Consider the following 26,940-nt stretch of genomic DNA (forward strand, 5'->3'; position numbering starts at 1 on the left):
CGGCAACACAGAGAAGCCGGTCTCTCTCTGCTTCTCTCCAGAGGGAAAACAGAGGAAGAGTAAGGGCTGGGGTGTGTGACTACATCTGGAGTGGAACAACACCATTTCCCTTTAAAAGAAAAAAAATCACCACCTCCATCCTAAAGAAAGAAATTATATCTGATTAAGAAGGATGTACTGAGACCACTGGGGTGGGTGGTGTAGGCGGAGGGTTAGGGTGGATACAGAAGGGACAGAACAAGCTCCTCCCATGGGTTTGTTTCCTCCCAGTTCCCAGGAAATCCATCGTTAATACTAAAGTAGACACTGATGTAGAGCAGTGCTTAAGAACCCAGGCTCATTTCCTCTAGAAAATGAAAAGAATCATCTAAAATAACACATTTATTCTGGAGAAAATAACACCTCCAAAAGAATCCTAAAAGATTTTAAGAGGGGGAAATAAAAGAATACAGCTGCAATAATTCTGATTTTTTGTTCCACACAGAAGTCAGGGGAAGAACTCCATGCAGCTACACATACAAGGACCAGTTGTACACCCCCATCCCATCCCATAAAAAGAAAAACATTAATTTTCAAAGCAGAGGCAATATTTGCTTATGAAAACAAGACAATCACATGTGACTTCTAGAAATGAAAGTGTTAGGCGGAGTCTTTAAAAAAATAAATCACAGCCAACACTGCAAAGAGAACAGAAGCATGAAGCAGACAAGGAGACAGGCGTTAGGGTGAGAAAGGGAGGCCGAGGCCACGCTGTCACAGGGGCCGCAGGCATGTGCATCCCCACAGAGGTCACAGGAGGACAGCTGTGCTCTGGAGTTGTAGCTTCTCACCGCTTGCCGCCCTGTTCAAAGAAGCAGATGTTGGTTTACATGCCTCCTTTGTTTAGAAGCATTTACTTTGCCAAAACTTAAGAGCATTTCGATACACTTTTCTGAGTTTTCCGTTCTTCACATAATTTTATTTTTCTTTACAAGAAACAACTGAAATACTCAAGAGGGGCCCAGACTACCAAGTCCAAGAGAGAAACAATGCTTTGAGTCCAGTTTCTGTACCTCCAGCAGCTGGCCAGCATTAAAAGAGAGAAAATAGACCACAGCTGCATGCCGCAGTTCAACCACAACCTGAAACTCTTCCTGGAACGGGAAAGACTGTAAATTGAGGATGTTTTAACCTCCTTGAGAATTTATTTTAGGGTGACATTTTCTATGCATTCAAGTAAGGTTCTACTCATTGGAACTACTGAAGAGAAATGTTTACCATGGACTTCATTTAAAAATGCAAAAGTGTGAAGAGAACTCTACCTATGTGATGCCTTGTTTCAGTGTTTTAAAACGTTAAGCTCTCTAAAACTATCCAACTTGGGTAAATTTTATAGTACAAGCTAATATTTTTTAAAAACTATATAAAGCACCAATAGCACTACAGTAACCTTACTATAAAGCACAAATGATTTTTATTTTTACAATTTTTAAAAATTGTAAAAAATACAATTGTATTTTTTTACAAAAAATTGTAAAAAATACAATTTCTATTTTCAAATTTCTTTGCAATTTTTCATTGACTTTTTTAATATTTTAAGTACGTTTTCTAACTCTAGGGTTCTTCAAAATGGGTTGGTTGGTTTATTCCGACCTTTCCCATGTTTTCATTTTAAATGCACCCCCTCATACATAAGTTGTCTTCCACAAAAAAATCTCAGAGACTGAATCTTTTTTGCTTTTCAGATGTTTAAAATGTTCTCCACACACCTAAGAAACATAAATTGGAGAATGTTTCAACAATCATGTAACAAAGTTGGATAACTAGGTACTGTCACTGAGTCTCCACAGTGGATCTTATCCTTCCACCAGAAAAAAAGTGCTGCATCAGTGTGTCCCCAAAATGTCCCACAAGAACTGGGGGTGAACTCCAACAGGAGGCAAAAGATGAGAGGAACTGGCTTGTTGACTTAGAAGGAGAGAGAGCTGGTGCTACCATTGTCTCGCATGAATACTCCACCAAACACTCCCAACCACGAGGACAGGTTCCGCGTACTTTAAAGTGTAATTATCTACAACTACCTACGACATGAAAATGTTAATGATTCTCATGTGTTCTAACGATTCTGAGCCCCAGGAGTGCTTATTCAGGATGAATGTGATGACAAGTAGAAACATTAGCCTGAAGATCACACACCGACAAAAAGTCACTCTGTGATTGAACAGAGATTCGTCCTGATCAACTTAGATGATCTCCGGACTAGATCTCTACTTTCACATCCTAAATTTCTAACATTTTATAAAGTAAAAAATTACCAGTAAAGTCAAAGAAGCTCAAGTTATTTTCCAAACAGACTATGGTTTTCTTGAAATGATAAAAAAAATCTGTTACAATAAATAAATTTTAGCAAAACAAGACTCCCTCAGTGAAGAAACAGCTACACCCAACTGAGGCTCATCCACTGCAGACGCTGTTCATGTTCTCTCCTGAAGAAGCCCTGTTTTAAAACCAGAACCTGATAGAGTGGGTGCTTGGAATAGGAGCAGAACCTTGGAAATTGAACATAAATGGACTCTCTGTGCCACTTTTTCTTTGTAAAGTTTGTAGCTGGGAGTTAAAAACCTAAAACATTATGAGCAAAAACATCATTTTTTAATATGTGCTAAATGCTACCATGTGATTATTTTTTTGTAAATTATCAACTGTCTTCGTTTAAACGTAAAGCTCACCTTCTGCTCCGCCACCTCTTTCACTACCCCAAACAACACCCGCCCCTCACAAAGCCAATCCAGCAGATGACCACTCTGAATGAAGGAATGAAAGAATGAGTGAATGAATGAATGAGTGCCTGGCGTAACTCCCAAAGTCTCACGAACCCCAGGACACACTTACTTGGTTCATAGTAATCCATTATGGACACTGAAGCATCTTGTGTATTTGACACTCTAAAGTTTCTCACAGAAGGAATATCAACACAGAACTGGGTTTCATTTACCTTGAAAAATACAAAAGACTTTTAAGGGTGCGGCAAATTATGCGTTCAAGAGAAAGTAAAAGACATTTCTATCTCTTATCCTTTTATCAAACAGCTATAGAAATGAACACTTAGGGAGCATTTCTACACACCCGGTACTGGGGTAAGCATTGTATAGAAATTACATCATTTATCTTGTAAAACAGTCCTTGCATGATCGGTATTGTCCTTACTTCCATTTTACTGAAACGGATACTGAGAATTAGAGTGGTGAAGTAAGCAGGAGCCCAGAAGTGCATGTCCCTGGCCCTGGTGCTTCACCAAAATCCCCCGTCTCAGCTTTGCACCCCATCCTGGTTGCTGCTACTGACTCACACCAGCCCCCTTCTCTGGAGAATCACCCTCAGCTCACGGGAGTCACCTCATCCAGTAAGTGAAGTAACCTCAGAGTGGGAGGTGTGGCCCACAACCAATAACTGACTGATATGGGCACACAAGGCCAGCCTCCTTGCCTCCAGGGGTACAAAAGGCCAGCCTCCTTGCCTCCAGGAAGGACACTTAATGCCAATTTGGCAAATAATACTGGTTAAGGAATCTGAAATTGATAAATTCCTTTAAACATTCCATTACATACCAATTAGCAGTAAGTGAAAAGACAAATTAGTCAGTCAAAACGTAATGGACACTCCAAACCTAATAACATTATTTTAAAAAAACCTTAAATGTATTTTTCAAACCCCAAATTAGGCCCATGGCTATCAAACAGTCTTTAATATATGCAAATCACTGAACAGCAAAAGAATCTAGAAACTTTGAATTCGTTTTAACAGCTTTTTAACCAGAGTGGTTTTTGAAGTCTTAAAACAAAAAGAACATTAAGGAACTAGATTTTTCAAAGTAGATTCACTGCTGAAACAATATGATTGATTCACACTTGGCAAAACTGGAGTAAGAAACATACATATTCCCCCCATGTAACATGAAATCCTAAGAACACTTAGAATTCAATTTTGATTCCACATATGAATTTCATATAGATGTCAGAAGAATAAACTTACATGCCAGCAGTTTTGAGACATAACAAGTAGAGTCTTAAATTCCACACTAACCTTTCTCTCACATATTTTATGCACCTTATTCTTGGATCAGTAGCTTTCACACAGTAATGGGAAGAGTACATGAAAATTACATAATAATTTTGTGTAAGGACCAAACCTCTGAGAATATTCTATGATTTAAGCACCTAACTTTTCAATGCAGGAATATTAACCCTTTGGGGATATATTAAAAGCCTTTTTTTACGAAAGCATTTTAAAACATGTAATTACAGCTTTCACCGTCAGCATTTTTTTTTTCATCAGCCACATTTACACAAATATGTTTAGCAATTCCCTGAAGCTAAGGAGTTCTCCAGTTGACATCTGGACTGCATTTTGGAAATTATATCACAGCAATTCTCTTTGTTGAACATCTGGTATGAAATAATAATTTTGTTATCAAGACTTTCATCAAGCTCACCATTCATAGTAATTCTCCTTAAACTAATTTTATAATAATGTCTTTTTAGTGAGGACAACAGATAGTTGCCATGTGAAAGTTGTTCAGGGACACAAAAAGCCAAAATAATGACATAAAGAAAACGTTTAAAGTAAAGGTAATTTTGAACTTTTTTTTTTTTTTTTTTTTTTTTGCGGTACGCGGGCCTCTCACTGCCGTGGCCTCTCCCGTCGCGGAGCACAGGCTCCGGACGCGCAGGCTCAGCGGCCGTGGCTCACGGGCCCAGCCGCTCCGCGGCACGCGGGATCCTCCCGGACCGGGGCACGAACCCGTGTCCCCTGCATCGGCAGGCGGACTCTCAACCACTGCGCCACCAGGGAAGCCCAGTAAAGGTAATTTTGAACACAATAAATAGTGGCTTTGTCAGTGGTTACCAATGTGAAACTTAGGTTTTACTACTTACAGAGTCTAAGTAGAGGTTGAGTTTTCCATGGTCGTGTTCTACTTTTTTCACGGTCTCACTCGGGGAAATGGCATCTGAGGACACGGTAAAACCACTGAGGAGGTTAATTTCCATAAGGGCCATGCCACTTCTACCTGGGCCTAGAAACCTAAATCAAAGAGGAGAGGAGAGAAGAGAACCCTTTAGGAAAAACCTAAAGCTGTTGGCAAACTATCTTCATATAAATATTAAAACCGCCAAGTGTTATTCCAAATATTTACCATTTCATTGAAATAAAAAATTACTACAGAAAACTGTAAAAAGGTAATCCTTTCCTTACAGTCTGAACTTCTTAGAACTTTCAACCACATGAGGAACAGAACAACCGATCCATTTGTCAGTCAGCATGAAATGCCTGCAATGCAGCAGACTTGGGCCCCTGGGTTTAAGAAAGGCAGACTTTGCCCCTTCGGTGGGCAAATCTGTTTTCTAGCGGCTGATACCAAACGACATTGCATTTTTCATTTTCCCGAAAGCTGATGGCCCTAAGCTCTCCAACTCAAAGCTAGGAAACGAAAAAGAGGCATCGCTTGCCCACTTAGCCGGAGACAGCGGCCAAGTCATCAACAACCTCTTCTTCATCGGGTTTTAGAAAAAAAGAAGACCAGTAGGCAAGGTCCTTGCCTTTCTTCTCCCAAATACTTGGAGCACATTTTGTGTTTGCTTTAGCCACCTCGGGAGAATGACAAGCCTTGGAAAGCTTTATCACACTGCTCGTTCTTTAACCCTGTTGTACACGTCGTGAATATCAACGCATCTGGGCACCAACAACATTTTGTCTCCTTTGAACTAATTATTTTTCTAAAATCAATAGATGGCAAGAGCTTTTTGTTTGGATCTGAAACAGCCCAATGTCATTATGGAAAGGAGTTTGTCTCCAACATGAAAGTCTCTTAGCATCGTTCAGTTGGTTCCTGTTGTCCTTTAAATGGCAAAAGCAAGAAGGGCGCGTAGAAAATCTTGCTTTTTTTTGGGGGGGGGGTGGGTGACGGGTTACGCGGGCCTCTCACTGCTGTGGCCTCTCCCGCTGCGGAGCACAGGCTCCGGACGCGCAGGCTCAGCGGCCACGGCTCACGGGCCCAGCCGCTCCGCGGCATGTGGGATCTTCCCGGACCGGGGCACGAACCCGTGTCCCCTGCATCGGCAGGCGGACTCTCAACCACTGCGCCACCAGGGAAGCCCAAAATCTTGCTTTTTAAAGTAGCAAACTGATGCCTGCCAAACGCGATTGAAAAGCCACACAGTACAAGTGCTGACTGCAGTGGGCTCGGTGATGCCGGGCAGCTGAAACCATCTGCTGGTGAGGCACTCAGTCAGAAGAGATGCTACTGAAAACCAATACGGGCATTAAAACTAGAGGGGTTTTAGAGATGAGAAAAACAGCCCACCTGCTCAGATATGATGACTTTAGTGCCTCATCAGAAGTGCTTTGGTTGACCTGGTCTTTCCACCAGCCAGGGGCAGAATTTGTTAAATTACTAGGCCACAGAGAAACCTTTTCTGAGGTGAGTAAGGGCCTGGACCCAACTGATGAGAATAAAGTACCTGAAACACCAGCTATTCTTTTTATAAAGTGCCATTGAAAGAATTCATTTAAAATGTAGTTTGTATTTCATAGCAGATTTTTCTCAGAAAACTAGTAGCAACATCTAAATCCTTTTTATAAAGTTCCCAGCCCTGACATTAAAACACTTCCCTTCTCCAGGTCCTCCAAAAAAAGAAAGAAGGAAAAAGATATAGATGTCCTCTACCTAGCAAAGTCTATTGCCTGTCTGATTCCCTGATGCTGGATTAAGACTTGGAATCCTGCATCTTTACATGAGCCCCTATAAACAGTGAAACCCCATTATGGTCTGAATCTCAGTTTCACCTCATTTTCCTCCTCTGTGTCTTTACCTGACCTCCCTAAGAGGTAAAATCCTTCTCATTGCTCCATAACGCTATTCTTCTTTGCCCTTTTCAAAAGCAGAATTTTAGACTTGCTATAAGCAGCTCTTTGCAGGAAACCACTCTCACAAGGAAACCCCTTTTCCTGCCACATTAGCAAAGCTACATTGTAACTAACCTTAAACCAGGCGCCCCCGTGCTCTACTCATCTCCAGCCCAAGCACACTTTTCAAATCTTTTGATCACACAATACCTTGCCTAACCTGTTGGTTCTTTCTGTAGATCAAAAAAGTAGAAATGAAGAATAAGTAATTAACAGATGGCCAGATCTCTTCCCCAGCTTCCCCTTTAGTAATCTTATACACAAACTGTGTGAACAAGATAACATCTAAAGAAAGATCACAAGAAGTCCACACGCCTGCAAACGGGGGCCGGGGGGGGGGGATGGCAATGGCTCTGACCCCCCATCTCAACGATTAACTGAGATTACTCTCTTTTTTCCCTTTAAAAACTGTCACAGCTGGACTGAATCTTCAGAGTTGATCTCAGGACATGAGTCCACCTTCTCCCCAGATTGCCGGCTTTTCTGATTAAAGCATCTTTCCTTTCTACCAACAACTGCCTCTCAGTTATTGACTTTCGAGCGGCAAGCAGCCAGACCTCAGTTCGGTAACGTCGTTTTCAGGATTTATTTTTACTAATTTCTGTCTCCTCTTCCAAATAGTAAGTTCTGTGAAGACAAGGTTGTGTCTTTTTGGCTAACCATTATATTCCAGATCCTGACACTGTGTCTGGCACAGAATGGAGACTAAACCAATATTTACTGAGCGAACGAATGACTGAAGGAGCAAATGAGAAAAGCAGGGATAATGATAGCACTTACTTTATAGAGTAATTCTAAGGACTAAATGAGACATGTGTGCAAGTCACTGATACAATGCCTGGCATGTAAGTTTGTGATAAATGTAGGTGGTTGCTGTTTAAATAATAATAACTTGATGTTGTTATTCTGGAACAGAGCCCAGTTGCAATCTTAGTAAAGTATAATGGGAGTCCTACTTTCTTCTCAGCTGAAAAGGAAGCTACTGCAGAGATTCTGATATCCTCAAGCTGCTGGTTCAAAATGCCCAAACAGGTGAGGAAAGGGGCAAACACACTGACAATTTATACCAAAATCAGGAACAGGAAGGCCCTGGGACTTCCCTGGTGGTCCAGCGGGTAAGACTCCACACTCCCAATGCAGGGGGCCCAGGTTCAATCCCTGGTCGGGGAACTAGATCCCACGTGCATGCCACGGCTAAGAGTCCGCATGCCGCAACTAAGAAGTTCACATGCTGCAACCAAGAAGCCCACATGCTGCAACTAAGAGCCCACATGCCTCAAAGAAGATCCCGCATGCCGCAACTAAGACCTGGCGTGGCCAAAATAAATAATATTTTTTAAAATACTTTCCAAAAAACAAAAGGAACAAAAAGGCCCAAGATAGTAGGGATGGTAGCAGCAATGGAGGAGACTGGGTTCAGGCAATGGCTAAGAAGGTTGACCATCTGGAGAAACACCTACAGATGACCTTGGGAGGATCTGGCAGCTCAGGGCCACATCAGTGACCTCCAGCCCAACAACAGCCCAAGGTCAACCAGACGCTACGGGATATTTAAAAAGGGCAGGCAGCAGCTCCCCAATACCAGTGCATCTTGCAGCAACACCCAGCTGGACACCAAATCATGCAGAGCTAAGAGGGGAGATTGACAAGGAAGAAATTTTAGTCTCTTGCTTCAAGAACTTTCTGAAGGACTTGCTCTCAAACTTATGTGTGCGTTAGAATAAGCAAGAAAGCTGAAGGCGGCTTCACAGACCCTGAATCTATGAAGTCAGTAGTCTTGAAACGGATACCTTTCTCTTATGACTTAACAAGATCCTCAGATGCTCTGGACACAGAGCAAATTTAATAGCCACCTTATTAAGTACTCCCAGAAGCTGTTAAGTGCCTAATTATCCAATGCAAGGATCTTCTAAACTGGAACCTTTTCACTGTGTCTGAAAAAAAATACTATGCTCTTCATCGAACCTGCACACGCTTATGAAGTTTTGAGTTAAGTGCACAAAACTAAACGTTAAATATGAACCTGGAATAATCACTTCACAGAAAAATGAGCAACAGAAAGAAATAATCAACTTTGCAGTATTCAACATGATTCGTTAAAGTTTTTCTAAATTAAACCTGAGTTTTATTAAACTTTTATATTCAGACTTGTTATAAATACAAGGAAAACTTGTAAGCAAGTTGGGCATGCTGAGAAATGCTTAAATACAATTAGCAGTATTTCTAGTTTGTAATCTGAAGTGTAATGCATAACTGAAATCTTTGTTAAATGGAACGCCTTACGTTGATATAGTTCAATAACTATACAGAGTTATATTGAATATAATTAAATATATAAACAACCATATATATTTAATTAAGCCTTCAAATCTATTTTTTTAAGGAGAAGGAGAAAAAGGAGGGACTTAGATACCAACCTTGTGCACACATTCAAATTCAAGTGATTGATATCATCTTTATCATCTTTTACGGCAATGTCTAAATCAAAGGCTTCTTGGTCTTGGATAGATCTTTGGATTATGGAAGATCTGGAATCTTTCACATTATAAATAACATTAAGCTGTAATAAATAACAAATAAGCATAAATAATAAGTTACTAGCAATAAATTGCCTTCATTATGTATCCTAAATATTAGGTAATGATTCTCTTTGGGATAAACCCAACTAGACTGGTAATCTTCAACCTAAAAAAGAATTAGTTTTACTAGCTAATGAAGTATCATTAACAAATATAATTATAAAAGTTTATAAACGATGATGTTTAAAATTGAGAAAATTGTTAGGTAATATCCCAAGTATCAGAGACCATCGTGGACCATATTCATGGGCATTTTTTTTTTCAAATAATGTAAAACATTCCCTTGAGGGAAAAAGTTAAACTATTGCCAAGTTTCCTGAAAGCATCCACTAATTTCTAAGCTCTGCTGCCCAACTGGAGTTATTTTTCACAAGCTGGAACTATCAGTAAGATAAATCAAAATGTTTTCGCCCAAGAGCCTTGGTGGAACAAAAACCTATTCAACTGCTAAGCCGCCTTTTTCGATCACACCATGTTTTTCAAAGAGGATGAAACAAATGATGGATTTCAAGTCAACTGGGTCTTTTTCAGCATATACTCTGTGCCCACCACCAATGTGAATGGCACTGTGGGGACCCTGAGGAGGTGTGAGGACCAGTGTTTTCCTCAAAGGGACCCTAAGATCAGAAGCTTGGGAATGTCCTCTAAATTTCCTAGGCCTGCCTCATGTCAAGTCGAATCGGGATCTATTTAAATTCTTCACCCCTTCCGCTTTTTTTGATACTAAGGTTCATAAACCTTACTATTATATGTAATACTGTATTTTTTTTTGCTAATACTTAAATCTCACACACACACACACACACACACACACACACACACACACACACACATGCCCCTCTGACCTAAACGTGTAGTATCTACTGTGGATTTACATACTTAAAAAAAAAATCCTCTCTCTAAGCCTTCATCTTTCAAATCATCTTTCAAACCTAAGAGTTCCAACTTTTTATTCTGCCACACCTACATCATATAATCCTTCCTCCCCTTGATCATTCTGGAATATCTCAGTCTGGACATTCTCCAACTTTTTCTTAAGCTACAATTAAAAGTGTAGAGTGTTCTTGGAGCGGTTGAAGAATGGTTCCATCAATTGGAGAGACAGTCTCCGTGATTTTCATTACCCCCTTTCCCGTGGCACGCATTTTCCTTTAGAGACCAATCTCATCACAGAACAAACACGACTACTAGATTTGTCCCCTGGGTCATAATTAATATTCATCTATAACTAAGTGTTAGCATTTATATTTGGTCCACAACAGAGCTGAACTTCTCACTCAGAGAACGTCAAGAAATCTTGCAGTTTATTTCCAATAGCTTTGCTTTTTATCATTTATTGCAAACCTGAGAGTTTTCCTTGCCCTCCTTTTTCCAGAGCACTTACAAAAATATCAACTAAAGGAAATGTCAATACCTATTTCTGGATGACCAGCTTTTTTGCAAATTTTTTCTCCATTACAAGAAGTACCTATTGGTCCCTGCGTTTCATTTTCTGCATGTTAATGCAACATAGGACTGGTGAACATTCTGACCACTAGGTACCATATTTACTGCTGTGTCCTTCAAATCTCAAATAAAAATCATCTGACTTCAGTAACTTATCTACACTTGGTTTATCAAGAATGAGTTCCAACCAATTTGGTGGTTTAAGTACATAAAATTTTTCAATCGTATCTAAAATATCTTATGTATTTACTTTTGGATTTACTCTTCACATAAAAAGACAGCTTGAGAGTGAGAATTTTCACATGGTCATTGTTAGTAAAGACCAATACAAAGGGACTTCCCTGGCTGTCCGGTAGTTAAGCCTTCGCCTTCCAACACAGGGGGTACGGGTTTAATCCCTGGTTGGGGAGTTAAGATCTCACGCGCCTCATGGTCAAAAAACCAAAACATAAAATAGAAGCAATATTGTAACAAATTCAACAAAGACTTTTTTTTTTAAAAAAAAAAAGACCAATACAAATTATTCACTCTTGTCTTTCTGTCCTTTTCATTGAATACCGTTCTTTTTAACTGTGAGTTTTCCTTGATTTTAAAAAACATTTACTGTGTTTTGAGTATCGTACAAAATAATCTTCACATTATTTCTAAGTTTCCAAATTATACCTGACCATGTACCCTTCACATTGTGCCTTAGAAAGTACATCTGTTCTCTCAACTAGAATAGTTGTACTGGTTTTTGAAAAAGTACTTTTTCTCTATAATAGCCTCTTTTTTTTAACTTTCTCAGTAAATCTTTCAGGGTTTGTTTGGTTTGTTTTCTCTAACCAAGCACATAATCTTTTTTAGTACTATCACATATTATTTTGCATCCCAATAACATGGTTTTAGGTCCCCATGATTTTCATGTATTATTAAGCATAGTAACTTCCATTCAGTATTTTATATACTACTTCCATGTTATTGTATCCCAATTACACCATAAAGGGTAGATTTCTTTAGATTTTCTTCCTAGAGCAGAGCACTGAACATCTCATGCTCTAATTGTTTTATTTACTACAATATAAAATTTTACAGCAAGGGGACACATTTCCTATCTTCAAGTCAATTACTTATAAAACCATGTTGACCTTTATATCGTTAAATGAATATTAAGAAATGGTAAGTAAAATGCTATATGGTTATCAAGTCACAGTAGAAACTCTACCCAGTATTACAATTTCTAAGCTGTATTTTTACAAAAGGTGGGAGTTCCCAACAATTCACATGAATCATATTGGAGGATTTTAATCCTTACTTCAAAAAGCATATAATACTCAAGAAATATTATCAAACTACAGATTATCAAACTATATAGTTGCTGTCTACTCACTAGCTAGTAACATCTCCAACACTTTTTGTTAAAGATAGTGATTTATCTTGTCTAAGTCATAGAAGTAAATCATTACGAATTTTATATCATCTAAGTTAAAGATTTAGCAGTGCCCCAAACCAAAGAATTAGTATAGCAAGTCCTATTTAACAAAACAAAAATAAACATTATTGCATACCTGACAAATGGCAAATCCAAAACCGCTTGCAGAAATATTAACTGCAGTTGGCTGTACCACAGCAAGCTGAATAAAGGTGGAAAAAGGTGAATAAGGCTAATTGTCCATACCTACGTCCTTCCAGCCGGCACGAGAGACCGCTGTTATCCCTCACTGGGAGTGTAAGCTGTGTGCGCTGTGAAGTTCTAAGAACTTTACATGCCTCACATGTCAAAAGTTATGGGTCAACCAGATAAGGGGGGTGAAGGCTGAGGAAGTACACGTTAGTGCTGTGGACAGGTCTGCCCTTCTGTAGGGGCTGTAGCATGAAAGACAAGAAATGAAAGTCATTCCTCCCTCTTCAAGCCTCCCTCAGCATCCAAGTCGCTGGCCTTCCTGAGAACACAATGGCACACCATCACTGACTGGAACCAACACTCCTCCTTCTTTTTCCTTTGCCATCACCCCTCTCCCTCAGGTTCTAGCCTTAAAGTTACCGCTTTCACCCATTACCCTCAACTTCCTACAAAGTTAACCAAGGGAAAAAAGTTAGGGTTTAGCATAGCCCTTCATTCCATTTTAAAGAAAGAGTTCTACTACTGGTTCTATCAATTCACCTAAGAGGACATGTGATGCAGCCTAAAGGAACATGGTCTTCGAAATCATGGGTTCAAATCCTAGCTCTACTGTTACTAGCACCATGATCTTGGGAGAGTCAGCTAAACTCTCTTAGCCTCAGTTTTATAATATGTACAGTGGGGATAGAGGTACTTGGTCTGAGAAGTAAATGCAATAAATAGCACATGTCAAGAAATCTGGCACAGGGCCTGCAAAGAATAGGAGCTCAACGGGTATTCATTCCTCTCCCAGTGAGACAGGGCCCACGTTTCCTCCTTTTCCAAACCTGTCCAAAGTTCTCAACCCCTCCTCCCTTCCCCAGCTCAGCAAATTCAACCAAAGGAGGGTACTCCTTCCTGCCAGCACAGAGCTCTGGGAACAAGTCTTTGTTGAAGTCAACAGAAAGGAAATAAAGCGGTACTCCGGCAGAAGGAAGCATCTACACAGACATTCGGAGAGGCACGCCCTTGTCCACACCTCAGCCGTCTGGAGGAGAAAGCGGTTCTGTGTGCTAATCACAAACTTCACAGGACTCCGTGAACCGGACCCCACCATGGTCACTTGGATATCTGTCTCTTCTGTGTTCATTAGGGCTGCAAACTCAGACAGGGCCTTCAAGGCCACAATGGTGTCCTGTTGGGAAAAGAAAAAGATGTGTGCACATAAGGCTATATTAAGGCCGCCAAAGAGTAAAGGATACCACGGGTAGGATACCATCCACCTTCCTTGGGAGTGGAACTCTCCTCGATTCACCTTTGAATCTGCTTGACCTGGAGTCCAGGGAAGACTCAGAAAACACCTGCTGACTAGAACTGAGCTCCTATTGTACCAGGTACCGGAGACGACAAATGGCTAGTGAGACAGGGAACTAATTTATCCCATATGGGTATCAGATACGATGTTTATGTCAAAGGTGAGAAAAAATTAAAATTAGTAACTTAAACCTTTGATTTAAGTTACTAAACTTTTTAACTGCCATGTAATTGTATGAAGTCATGAAATAAAGCAACCACATATATATATAGAGAGAGAGAGAGATTTAATTTTATAAATAGTTTTACACACATAATTATTTTTATAAAGAAATTTAAAGTGATCATCACTCACCTGGGTAGATGCAAAACCTCCCAAGCTATTTCTCTGCCTGCTTAGCCACCTCATAATCGGAATTCCCTCAGAAATCTGATGCTGCAGGAAGTGTGAGAGCATTGCATAGGCCGCGACTTCAATATCCAGGGAGCTTGGTTGCCAGGATTCAGAAAGTCTGGACACCGGTGACACCCAGAATTGCATGTCTCCTGCGGGAGAAAAGTAGTAATGGTCTGGCCAAATACAGAAAAATTACACTTGATACCATTAAACATTCCTACACTGGTCCAAGTTCTCCTTGACTAGCATAAAAGTATACATATTTCTCTACATGTGTATATAGATGCCAAGCAAATATACACATACTCACACACACACACACACACACACACACACACACACGTACTTACATGTCACTTCTTAAACTATTAAAACTTATAAAATTTCATCCTTGTCCTTTTACTTATATTTGAGGACATTTTGATAAAAATATTTTCCCAAGAGAAATTCCATATGTTTGGCTCAAGACCAAAAAGCTATAAATTATTTTTTTTAAAAAACCATACTCTATTCCAGACCATCCCAAAATATATTAGGACACATTGGAAAGAACCCTGTTCTGGGAATCTGCCATTAACCAGCCCTAACGGGAAAGACTCCTTTTTTCATTATCTGAAAGGTGGTGTTATAAGTTCAAAAATCCAAGACTCCAAGAAAAAATGAGGGACCCTGGCCACCCTAACAACCTTCCTAGAGATATTCCTGCTAGCCCCCAGATGAACATGCTATGTGGTACCCCCTCCCCATTCTCTCAAATATTACTATTTAGATGATGACTGCACTTCAGTGGAATGTGAAATAACTACCACTCAGCCAAGCAGAGAAGCAGAAATGTCAAGGACTACTTCAGCCTCGATGCAGTAATCTTCTAGTCCCCAGCACTGCAACAGGTAAAAAGGATGTAAGCTAACTTACTGCTAATAATAACACACTCTTTTTTACAGTCTCAGAAGTCTCTAAGCACTTTCCATAATCACCCCTTCTTGAATTAACAGAGCTGTAAATAAACTGACATGACCTAAAACTCTTTCTGCCCACCCAGCCCTTCTGCCCCACAGAGGCCATTTGGAAAGTAATAACACCTGTACTTTTTGTCCTGTTGTAGCCCATAAGCAGCTGTATGATTAAAAAATCACAGTGCCCATTCCAAAACTGTAAAAAAAACATACAGCTCACTAACAGCATTTTTTGACATTTGCATTTCTGTCAGCATTTTAATTCACATTTTCGAACACCTACGACGTGGTAAGTAAGCCCTGCACCTTATCTCATTTAATCCTCACAGCAACCCTAAAGCAGCTGTTACTCCCATTTTAAGACAGGGAAACTGAAGCTCCTAAAGGTAACTAACGGAACCAGAATTTGAGCCCAAGTCTCTCCAAAAACCAAGGCCTTCACGATCACTCAAGGCCACCAAACCAGAAATGGCATCAGACGATTCAAAGGGTAACTGACACGTGGCAGAACATATCTAAAAGAAGGAAAAACCCAAGGCCCCAAGTTCTCTAGAAAACTCTTGGGGAGAGTAGCAGCAGAATGGCCATGTCAACCCTTCCTGATCTTACTTGCATCTCATTTTCATCCCATTCAGAAGACATAAATGTAATCAACTTCGCACCTGGTGTTCAAAACTTTCTCATATCATTTACACATTTCATAACGCAGAACGGGTTGCACACGTTACCTTCTTGTTCTGCTCTCCAAGTCAGCATATTCAAAGCGTCCTTGGCTTTAGGGCTTCTCACAGATGACAGCGCATAAGTTACAAGAGCCAGGGTGTAATTGTCTGAAATTCCTCTGTCGAATTCGGACTCCAAAAAGTTGATAGACTCCTGCACATCACTATTAGGCTGGAAAGAAAAAATATATATTTTACTATTCAGAATAACCTGTCACCAACATATTTAAATAAAAAGTATTTTCAAACATTCATTCAAAAACCATTTCAGTGTCTATTAAGCACCCGCCTTTGTCCTAGGCAATGGGAATCACCCCCGATCACTGACGTTTAATGATCTGCCATGTATTTTTACAATAACATTGCTTTTCAGGTTCTACAAGCAAATAGGCACCATTCCGTAGAGGGAATAAAAAATAAGAAGTGCAGCTTTTGCTAGTGTTTTTCCCATTGGCTATCACGAACTAAGATGAGGGCATAAAATATAGCCTGAGAAAGATACCTCTCTCATATGACCTCAGGTGTTGAAGCTCTAAATTGAGGAGAAAGTATATATTCTCAGCTCTTGGGATGTGGCCACAGATGCAAAGCAGAAGAGTACTCAAATTCGAGACTTCAAATGTGATGGAATATTGCAAAATCCTTTAAGTTTCCAGACATGTATTTGACCCATCAAGACCTACCTTCCTTGTGATTTTCCACCCATTATTTATTAAAGATTAAATACCTGATACTTTTTATATCCCAGGAGAGAAGTCACAATATAAGCCGTAAGGGTTACTGGACTTTTATTGCCACCTTGAAGCTCGCTGTGGATCACTCTTCCTGGCTCCCAAAATTCACCATTGGATTTTTGATGTCCTTTGAGCCAAGTATATGCTCTGTGTAACACATTCTGGTCAATATCTATGTAAGGATCAGCTTCGAGGAAACATCTTAAAACAAAAGCTGACAACCTTGGTGAAAAGGGGGGAAAAATTACATAAAATACACTTTATACAGTCCTCCAAATTACACTGAGCAATAAAACACACCAGCAATAACAACCCTTTTCCCCCATCAGAAGATTCACCAAAGGGCCAATCACTGAAGATAGAACAAAAGGAAGAAAGACGACAAAGAGACAACAAAGTGAACAACTCAGCTGGGCCAGTGGGCACGGCTTCCCCTTGGGTGTGGCTGGGAAATTCCAGGTCAACTCACAAAAGAGCAGAGTTGGTAAGAACTTAGAAATCATCTAATCCCGCCTCTTGATTTTAAAGGTTGAGAATTCGAAACTCAGAGAGAGTTAAACTGTCCAAGGTTATTCATCTTTGGACTGTTCCGGGTATTTACCAAGGAAGATCTCATCACACACTTAGCTCGACCCTAAAGCAGTGGATGAAGTATGTTTAGTTCACAATCAAACTGTCGTGCTTTTGAGTAGAAGAAATGGATATTTTCTCTCCTATAGGACAGGAATCAGCAAATTACAGCCTGTAGGCCAAATCTATCTGTGCCAAACACAGCCCACAGTCTGTTTATATGTGCCTCTCCCCACTGCACAGCCCCCAACCTCCACCTAAGAACAGTTTTTAAACAGAGAAAAAGAGTGAGGGTGGGGACTTCCCTGGTGGCGCAGTGGTTAAGAATCTGCTTGCCAATGCAAGGGACATGGGTTCGATCCCTGGCGCAGGAAGATCCCACATGCCGCAGAGCAACTAAGCCCGTGAGCCACAGCTACTGAGCCTGCGCTCTGGAGCCCATGAGCCACAACTACTGAAGCCCACACGCCTAGAGCCCATGCTCCGCAACAAGAGAAGCCACCGCAATGAGAAGCCCGCGCACCGCAACGAAGAGTAGCCCCAGCTCGCCACAACTAGAGAAAGCCCGCGTGCAGCAACGAAGACCCAACGCGGCCAAAAATAAATAAATACATTTATTTTTTAAAAAGAAAGAAAGGGTGGAGGGAAAAGGGGAAAATATGCAACAGAGGCTCTATGGGGCCTGCAATGCCTAACATATTTACTATCTGACCCTTTAAAGAAAAAGTATGTCAATGTCTGCTACAGAACATTAAATACTGAGGTGAAAAGAACATCAGGCAATAAAACACTGAAACCTTTCTATTTATGGATCTACATCCTGACTCGTGCCAAAAGAAAATATGAAGCAGATCTGTTTCATCCTATAAAAGATTTAGTGTGGCAAACATTACTAATATTCAATATGATGCAGTTCTCTTGCACTTTGGGTACGCAGAAGAATTCACTTCCTTGCCCACTTGAAGTGAGGCGTGGCCATGGGGCCAGCTCCCGTCATGGAAAAGTGATAAGAAATCTTATACCGGTCTGAAGCTTCTAACCGCCACTGCTGGATACTCCAGCCCTCTGTCCCCAGGCTGCAGCAAGCCTAGAGGCTCAGGGTGAGTTGGTGGCTGAAACAAAGACCGCAGAGCCCCCTGCTGAGCCACAGTGGAAGTGCAGCATGAGTACAACCTTTGTTAATAAACCACTGAGATTTAGAGGGTTGTTACCACGGCGCACCTTATCTAATCCTACTGCCACAATTAGCCAATCTTTTTCTGGGTGAAAAATGAACTGAAGATAGTACAAGGAGAGAGTAATCAATCATCCAAAATCAGCCATGTGGAGATTTCATTCTGGAGGAAACTCTGGAGGTTCATTACTTAACCTCATCACCGTTTTTTCACAAAAAAATAACCTTAAAGAAACTACATTGGGGCTTCCCTGGTGGCGCAGTGGTTGAGAATCTGCCTGCTAATGCGGGGGACACGGGTTCGAGCCCTGGTCTGGGAGGATCCCATATGCCACGGAGCAGCTGGGCCCGTGAGCCACAGCTACTGAGCCTGCGCGTCAGCTACTGAGCCTGTGCGTCTGGAGCCTGTGCTCTGCAACAAGAGAGGCCCGCACACTGCAGTGAAGAGTGGCTCCCGCTCACCGCAACTAGAGAAAGCCCTCGCACAGAAATGAAGACCCAACACAGCAAAAATAAATAAATTAATAAACTCCTATCCCCAACATCTTCAAAAAAAAAAAAAAAAAAAGCAAGAAACTACATTGACTGTATTAATACAAAATTAGTGTTGATTGTGTCCGATTAAAAAAAGACCTATGTTGGGCTTCCCTGGTGGCGCAGTGGTTCAGAGTCCGCCTGCCGATGTAGGGGACGCGGGTTCGTGCCCGGGTCCGGGAAAATCCCACATGCCGCGGAGCGGCTGGGCCCGTGAGCCATGGCCGCTGAGCCTGCGCGTCCGGAGCCTGTGCTCCGCAACGGGAGAGGCCACAACAGTGAGAGGCCCTTGTACGGCAAAAAAAAAAAAAAAAAAGACCTATGTCACAATACTCCATATTTCTAACCAATTAAAAAAGACCTATGTCACAATACTCCATATTTCTAACCAATTTTTCTTACCAGCTGCACCATCATATTTTATTGCTTCTTTTCCCACCAAAAAAGAGGGGGATTTATGACTTATCTTTTCTAAGTAAAAACGTCTGATGTACTAGTGTTTTAAAACCATATTTAAAAAGGAGAATCTCTTTTAAAGCCAGGCTATGGAAAAAGCAGCCTCCAAGCTGATACAGAGACACATCTGTCAATTTCATGGCCATCGTGACCTAGTGAGAGCCCATTCAGTGACATGGATTTGTTCCATTAGCAAAAACACTTACCAAGTGCTCCCAGAAGGGTCATCATTCCCAAAAGCACTGAAAGAGCCATCTTCCCTCTGATAGAGAAGTTCTCTCTGGTAACCTGAAGACACCAAAATAGACAGATAATCAATGTAATCAAGTTGCAATGAATGGAAGTTTCTAATCATGACTTCATATTGAGGAAACATAGGCAGAGAATGGGAAAGAAGACATGAAATCAACTAACGTTGAATATTTTCTATATCGTGTGCTGTGAGAGATTAAGAACATCAGGACGTTTCAAGTAGAATGCATAAAATAAGAACCACGATAGCCCCAAACTGGAATAAAGTCAGAAGAATACCATCACACAGACAACAATTCTATCCATTCAAAAGCAAGTAAATTAAAAAGCGGAGTATTTAACTCTGTAGTGTAAACTACAATGGTTTCAATGCTCAGTCATCTAAAATTGTTTGCTACCTAAGAAAAATACTAGCTACAGTATCATAATTAAAATTTAAAGCTAAAACGAGAAGTAAAAATACTTTCTACTCTTAGACCACCAGCAGAAGGGAGAAAATTGCTAAATAATCTAACACAGTGGCTCTAGAATTTTTTGATCATGACCAACTGAGGTAAACCCCCAAACTGACCTGTCCGCCCAAACGTCAACTCTAAGTTCTCACTAAATAAAAAGACCGTGGTGGTGGTAATGAAGTCTCAGTGTAGAACTAAATTGGGGAGGGCTTATGGCTCACAGATCTGCTTTAATAAAAGCAGATGTTTCATATTTGCAAATAAATGGTTGCAAATAGAGGCAGATGTTTCATATTTGCAAAGCAATGCATGCAGGTCTCAAAGTCCAGTGACTGAGAAATCATAGGCCAAACACTGAAAGAGTCACCAGACAAGCCCAACAAACCAACTCGCTAAAAATGATATTAGCCATAATTTATCAATAAAAAGTAAGCAGAAGCAGAAGCCAGAAACATTTCCAACTCAAGGCTTTATCAGTGATCCTCTGATAACCAAGAATTCCTCCTGAAAACTACAGGATTCTACTACAGGAGGGGAGGGCACACAAAATGAACCCAGCAGCATGGCCATGTAGTGCCTGGCAAACATACTCACTGATGAAATGTTGAATTCAATCCCCAATAAACTCTAGTAACAAAAACATTTTACTTTATGAATACCACATTTTAGAAGCATCAATAACTATAATTAATTATTCATATTTGACTAAGAATATATGAGTATTAGTCATTTAAAATTCGTGAATTTGCTCTTGCCAGGTCCCAAACTTTTCTCATTGAGCCTTTCCACAAGAAACCCCAGCCAGATCTGAGTATCTGATTTAAGCTACAGTAAGACAAAATGCATAAAAAAACAAGACACTGTTTCACGGTGATCTTTAAGACCTATGGTAAAAGAGATGTAAACAGCATTTAAGTGATGAGAGAGTTTTCTTAATTTGAAGAAGGGAGCGTTAGGTTACACTCTTTATGTTTAAAACTGAAATATTACAGCATGGTAACTAACCAGCCAACTTTTATCCAACTGTGACTAGGTGTCAGGAACTGGTCAAAGCCCTTTTCAGGTATTAACTCGGGTAATTCCACAACTCTATGATGTAGAGGCTATCTGCTTTTTAGAGATGAAGAGACCTGAACTTAGAATATATCATGTGCAAGGTCACACAGCTCATAGGAACTGAAATTAGGCATTAGCCAAGGTCAATCTGTCTCCAAAGCTGCTGCTTCCTACTAATTCATAGAGCTCTTTCAATGATTAATATATGAAAAGTTCTTCGCACAGTACCTTTTACATTCTCTCAGTAAACAACAGATATCACTCCGTAACATAGGTGTAGAAAAAGACTTTCTAACCACCAAACTTTTAAGAAAAAATAACTGACTACAAAAAAATTGTTTCAAACTTTTCCATGGCAAAACACTATAAACAAAGTTGAAAAACAGATGACAAATTAAAGGAAAATATTTGCAACATATAAGATGGATAAATGGCTAATCCTCCTAACATTAATACTATACAAGTCTATGTATATGTTTTTATATATTAATACTATATATCTTCACACATAGATTATATAAAGAATGTTTTTAATTTAGAGGAAAAGATAAAAACTCCTATAGAGAAAAAATGGACAAAAGACAAGTACAGACATTTCACAAAAAACAAAGAGAGAAAGACAGACCTTAAGACAGGAAGAAATGTTCAACTTCATAATAGGTGAAATGCAGATGAAAACTACATATTGAGATACCATTTCTTACCCACCACTTTAGCAAAGATTCAAAAGCTTGACCATTCTTCCTGTTGGGGAGACTGTAAGGAAACCAGTACTCATCCATTGCTAGAGGGAATTCCAAATGGTACAACCCCTGTGCGGTAGAACGTCTATACCTTTTGACCCAGTAATCCTACTTCTAAGGATATATCTGAAGATATACCTCCAACAACACAAAAATATATATGCAGAAGACTACTGATTGCAGCGTTATTTGTAACTGCAAAAACATTGGAAACTACCTAAATGCCACCAAATTGGAGACGGGTTGAATAAACTGTGGTACATGTGTACAATGGAGTACCATGCAGCCGTGAAAAAGAATGAGGACTCTCTCTGAACTGATGAAGAGCAATTTCCTGAATATACTGTTAAGTGAAAAAGGCAAAGTCTAAAATAGCACACGTAGTGTACTACCCTTTGTGTAAGAAAAAGAGAAAATAAAAAAACATACGTTAATTTCTGCTAAGAGAGAAAAAGAAAGAGAGAGAGAGAGAGAAGCTAAACAAGAAAGTAACGCAGAACGTTACCCCCAGAGGGTAGGGAGAAGGGATCCGAGAGGGAAAGATACCCCTTTGCATACACCGTTTAGAATAAGTTTGACTTTTGGAAGCACGTTAATGTTTTACATATTCAAAAAGTAAAATAAACAAGAATGGAAAAAATTCAATGACAGGCACTATTAACACAACCTTAGTTCACTCTAACATGTTTTAGTTAACCTTGAAGAAAACTGAACATATAATCTCTTCCTTTGTCAGAGCTGGTCAAGGATCACAGAGAAGCAGAATAATTTTCTAATGTTCACAAAGGAAGTGAGCAAAAGAGGCCAAGACATTCTCCCTCAATTTCCAATTCAGGAGTAAATCTACCAGGTAGCAGAGCTGACGTGTGAACTCAATCTGACATAGGAGGAAGGGAAGGGGAGGGGAGGGGAGGGGAGGGAAGCTCCAGGTCCCTCCATCACTAGAGGAGGTACTTCTGTGGGAAGATGGACCAACCTCAGGTGAGGACCAAGTGCCTCCAAGGCCTTGAATCATATCAACAATGGCAGTTCCAAGTATGAGTTATTGTGAAACCTTCAGAGAGATGAGATCATGGAGATGAGATCAGTGTTTATGGAAATTACCCTTCAGGTGGCTGCCCTCCAAGAGTTGCCATTAATATCAACAATTAGCACAGTTCTTCCACCAGGAGCAACGAGCCCAGAGAAGGGGACTTGCAGACACAGTCTCCAGGTACGGAGTACATTTCCTGAGCTGGTTTAGATGAAACTGAAAATCCAAACCTCCAGCTCTGCTCCCTGGGCAAAACAGGAGGGAACCCAAACCAAGTAGGTCTCCCGTGAGGTGTCCTTCCTTGTCTTAAGCCAGACATGCATCATTAGAGAACCCTCGGCTGCATCATGATAGACGAGATAGGCAAAAAGATGGTTTTCTCCAAAAGTTTATGAGGAAATTAGAGTACTGCCTTCAAGTTCATAGTCTCATGAATAGCTCCTGAGTTACAAAGTAACAGCATAATCAGAATTAACAGACACTTCTAAAATTTAAAATAATGATTCATGAAATGTTGTTTATAAAGAGTCGGACAAGATACATACTTAGTGGGTGGTGCATTTTCTTTGAAATAGCCATGAATGGAAAATATTTACAATTTATCACAATAAAGAGGCAAGTAGCACTCATAGAAACACATAGAAAACTAACATTCTAAACATAATTTGACTTAGTTTACCACAAGTGTCAACATTGTATACAAATAAATTAAGTAAAATTGGCTGCCCAATCACTTTCTCTGGTTAAAAGCTGATAAAAATATTCTCTGTACTAAAAGAAGAGTATTTGTTATCAACTTCCTTACTCCCTCTGACATGAATGGAAAGTGAGAACTTCACCAACGTTTTCTTTTTCAGCATCTTCACTATTGCCTCTAGCCATTCTCGTGATGGCCAAATGCGGCATCAGAATTCTGAAACCTACTTTTTTCCTGTTTTTATTCCAATAGAGAAAATATAATGTGTTTTCAGCTGAGTTTGGTCCGAGTCTTACTTGAAAAACTGAGCCACATGCACTGCAATTTAAATATTTGAGAAAAACAAGTGGTTTAAAATCTCCAATTAACAGGTCTGGGATTTCCAGTCCTTGTCAAAAAGAGTTTCCATGTTACGGTTCTATTTTTCTTTTTGACAGTGAAAGACACTTCATTCAATGATGTAGCTATTGTTTTGACCAGAAAAACAATAAGTTAGGTTACTGGGCTCCTGGGCCAAGCATGATTTAAGGAAAACCATGCGCTGTTCACAACTGACATTTAAGTAATATAAATCATGACTTGCGCCAAAGCCACTTCAATTCCTTAAAAAATAAAAACAATTACAGTATATTTGAAGAAAAAAAAAAAACTTTGGCAAATGTGATAGCAAAAGAAAAAACAGAGTCTCTGAAATGAGACACCGATTTCATAATGAAAATCATGACGCTGAGAAGTTTTTGTCCACTCCTTTGAAATATAATTGAGTTCCGCATGTGAAAAGATACATTTTGAGGAGCTCATTGGACTGATTCCCATCAGCCATTTCACCAGCTCAAAAGGTAACACGTTGAAACCTCAGGTCACATTTCCTAGCTCCTGAAAATGTGCCAAAGCCAGGGAGAAACTCTGGTGTTTAGAGAAAAAGCCATGCATCGTGGAAACACCCGAGAGATCGTCTAGACCCGATCTCCACATTAGGACGATCAACCTAAAGCCCAAAGAATTTAATATTGATACGAGTGCATTCAGCCATTCTTCGCTTACTGAGGGGCCCATATGGTGATCCCATGGAGAAGGGATTCAACACAGTCCCCTCTGTCAGGGCGCTTACCTTCTAGGGCAGGAGACAGTCAGATAACAGAAAAACAAGAACATTTTAAACACTGTTAAGTGTGATGAGGAATATACGATGGAACAATTTAAGTGAGAGCTGCTAAAAGGTCAGGGAAGGCCACTTTGAGGAAAACACCATCTGGATGATGAGAAGGAACCAGCCCTGGGAAGATCTGGGGGGAGAGTATCCAGCAAGCAGGACAGGTGCAAAGGCCCTCAGCGCCATGGAGCTGAGAGCACGCCAGACGCAGGCTGACAGAGCCCTGAGGGGGCGGCTTCAGGTGAGGTGACAGATGGGGCCTGGCATTCACTCAGGGCTTTGCAGGCCCAGGTGAGGAACCCACTGGAGAATTTAAGGAAGTGATGTGATGATTCTGACATTATCAAAAGATCCCTTTTATTATAAAATATGCAGAGACTATATTGAAGGAGGGTGAGTATATTGGCAAAGGGTCTATTTAGGAAGCTGCTGGAGTAGCCAGGTCAGCAATGGCAAGTCAGAGTAGATCAATCAGCCTGGGATGGAGAGAGTGGGGAAATTTCACACTTGTTTTTAGAGATAGAATGGACAGAATTTACTTGCTGAAATATAGTTCATAAAGCATATAAAATATGCAATCAATGGCATTTTCTAAAATATTTTACTTTATTTGATTAAAATATCCCAAAGGATGTGTATCAAGTTATAAAGCACCAGTCTAGGTCCTACATACTCCCTACCTGAAACTAGCCAACCTAAATTTCAAATACAAGTCAGAATCTTGTCTTAAAAAGGTGCTGAATTAAACTGTGAAAATATTTTTTACTCATCTCTTTAAATATATGGCAGTGTGCCAAGATCTCACCTGATTTTAGCGTGGCACACACCACACCAAACAGAGCCCCTGGTACCACTGCTTAAACTTAATTATAACCAAACCTGGAAAAAGCAGCTCTTGTATTTACATACTTAAAATATGACTGATTCGCTTTAATAATCAGTAGATTTTATCAAGCAAATATAGTTCACAGTTCATGAAGACCATTCCAGGTAGAGGACATGCAAAGGTGCATTACATGAAGACATGAGTACCTGGAAATCACAGGGGAAGTATCTTAGTACATAAGTACCATTTTTCTCGAAAAATTAATAACGTATGTTTTCTACGAATATGATAAAACATCTGATTTTTTACCATTCTCTTTAAATAAATTAATAGCTAAACTGAAAAAAAAATGACTGATTCACAAACATACGCAGAAAGGAGAATAATTTTTAATGGGCAGCTCAGTATAGAAAGTACCGATTGCTAGATCTTTGAGAATTTCCTAGAGGACTTAAGGACCTGGGCCTGAGATGTCATAAAGGCCTGCAGGGCCTGGCTCTAATCTGAGGGGAACTATACCACTATCTCCTACACAGCAGAACTCGGGTCACACCCAGCCCTGATCCCAATGCTGGCCTCCCACACAGCAGGCGAGTCCTGACTCGCAGCTCCCTTACTTGCATTCAGCCCTTGTCTGCCAGCCTGGCCCAGGGGGCACTCAGGACACTGACTGCAGCTCAGCCCCTTGGACCCAACATCTTACAGCTCCCTCTGGTCTAACCTGACACCCAGATTCTAACGTCTGGTTTCTCCTTCCCTACAGGACCCATGGTCCTCTCTTACTATTTTATCAGAACACCCATTGAGACCTCTTGCGCCTTGGTCACACTGAAGCATCTTGGCCCAATTCCGACTCCTCCTACGTCCTCCCCTATTGCTTCCAACAACCTAAGAACGTTGCAGAGTAACGCTATCTCATGGCGTTCTGAGCATGGACTACAGAGTCAGACCACCAGGGGAACCATGGGTAAGTTATTTAGCCTCCCTGTGCCTCAGTCTCCTCACCTGCAAAAGGGAAATAATAACAGCACACCTAGCTCCAAGGGTTTTTGTGAGAATTAAATGAAAACATTTGTACAACAAATAGGGTTAGTTATTATCATTATTACATAGAATTTAGTTTAGGATAATGAGGGAACCTAGAAAAAAAGGCCACGTTAAAATAATGTCTTTACTAAGTTTTCTCCTTCTTAACTGTGGAAAAGTTAGCCAAACCACTAACAGCTTGCCTCTATTGGCATTTAACCCATTCATTGTAAAAATAAATAAATAAAACAAAATTAAAAGTTAGGGTGGAAAGTGTTGATTCAATTTGTAGA

At 40.3% G+C, this 26,940-nt stretch overlaps 1 protein-coding gene across 1 annotated transcript in view; it reads right to left on the bottom strand.

The window, feature by feature from the left end:
* Window positions 1-665: 665 nt before the first annotated feature.
* The window catches only part of CD109 (CD109 molecule), a 113,073-nt gene continuing 86,798 nt past the window's right edge, over window positions 666-26,940 (bottom strand). Inside the window, exons 24-33 of the mRNA XM_065888660.1 lie at window positions 19,613-19,694; window positions 16,666-16,894; window positions 15,945-16,110; window positions 14,219-14,409; window positions 13,589-13,744; window positions 12,515-12,580; window positions 9,360-9,502; window positions 4,914-5,061; window positions 2,872-2,974; window positions 666-841 (exon numbers count right to left, since the gene is read on the bottom strand). Of these exons, the coding sequence (XP_065744732.1) occupies window positions 666-841; window positions 2,872-2,974; window positions 4,914-5,061; window positions 9,360-9,502; window positions 12,515-12,580; window positions 13,589-13,744; window positions 14,219-14,409; window positions 15,945-16,110; window positions 16,666-16,894; window positions 19,613-19,694 (1,460 nt within the window). The remainder of the gene's footprint in view (window positions 842-2,871; window positions 2,975-4,913; window positions 5,062-9,359; window positions 9,503-12,514; window positions 12,581-13,588; window positions 13,745-14,218; window positions 14,410-15,944; window positions 16,111-16,665; window positions 16,895-19,612; window positions 19,695-26,940) is intronic.

This window comes from Phocoena phocoena, chromosome 12 (genome assembly GCF_963924675.1).
Source record: "Phocoena phocoena chromosome 12, mPhoPho1.1, whole genome shotgun sequence".
Classification (NCBI taxonomy): Eukaryota; Metazoa; Chordata; class Mammalia; order Artiodactyla; family Phocoenidae; genus Phocoena; species Phocoena phocoena.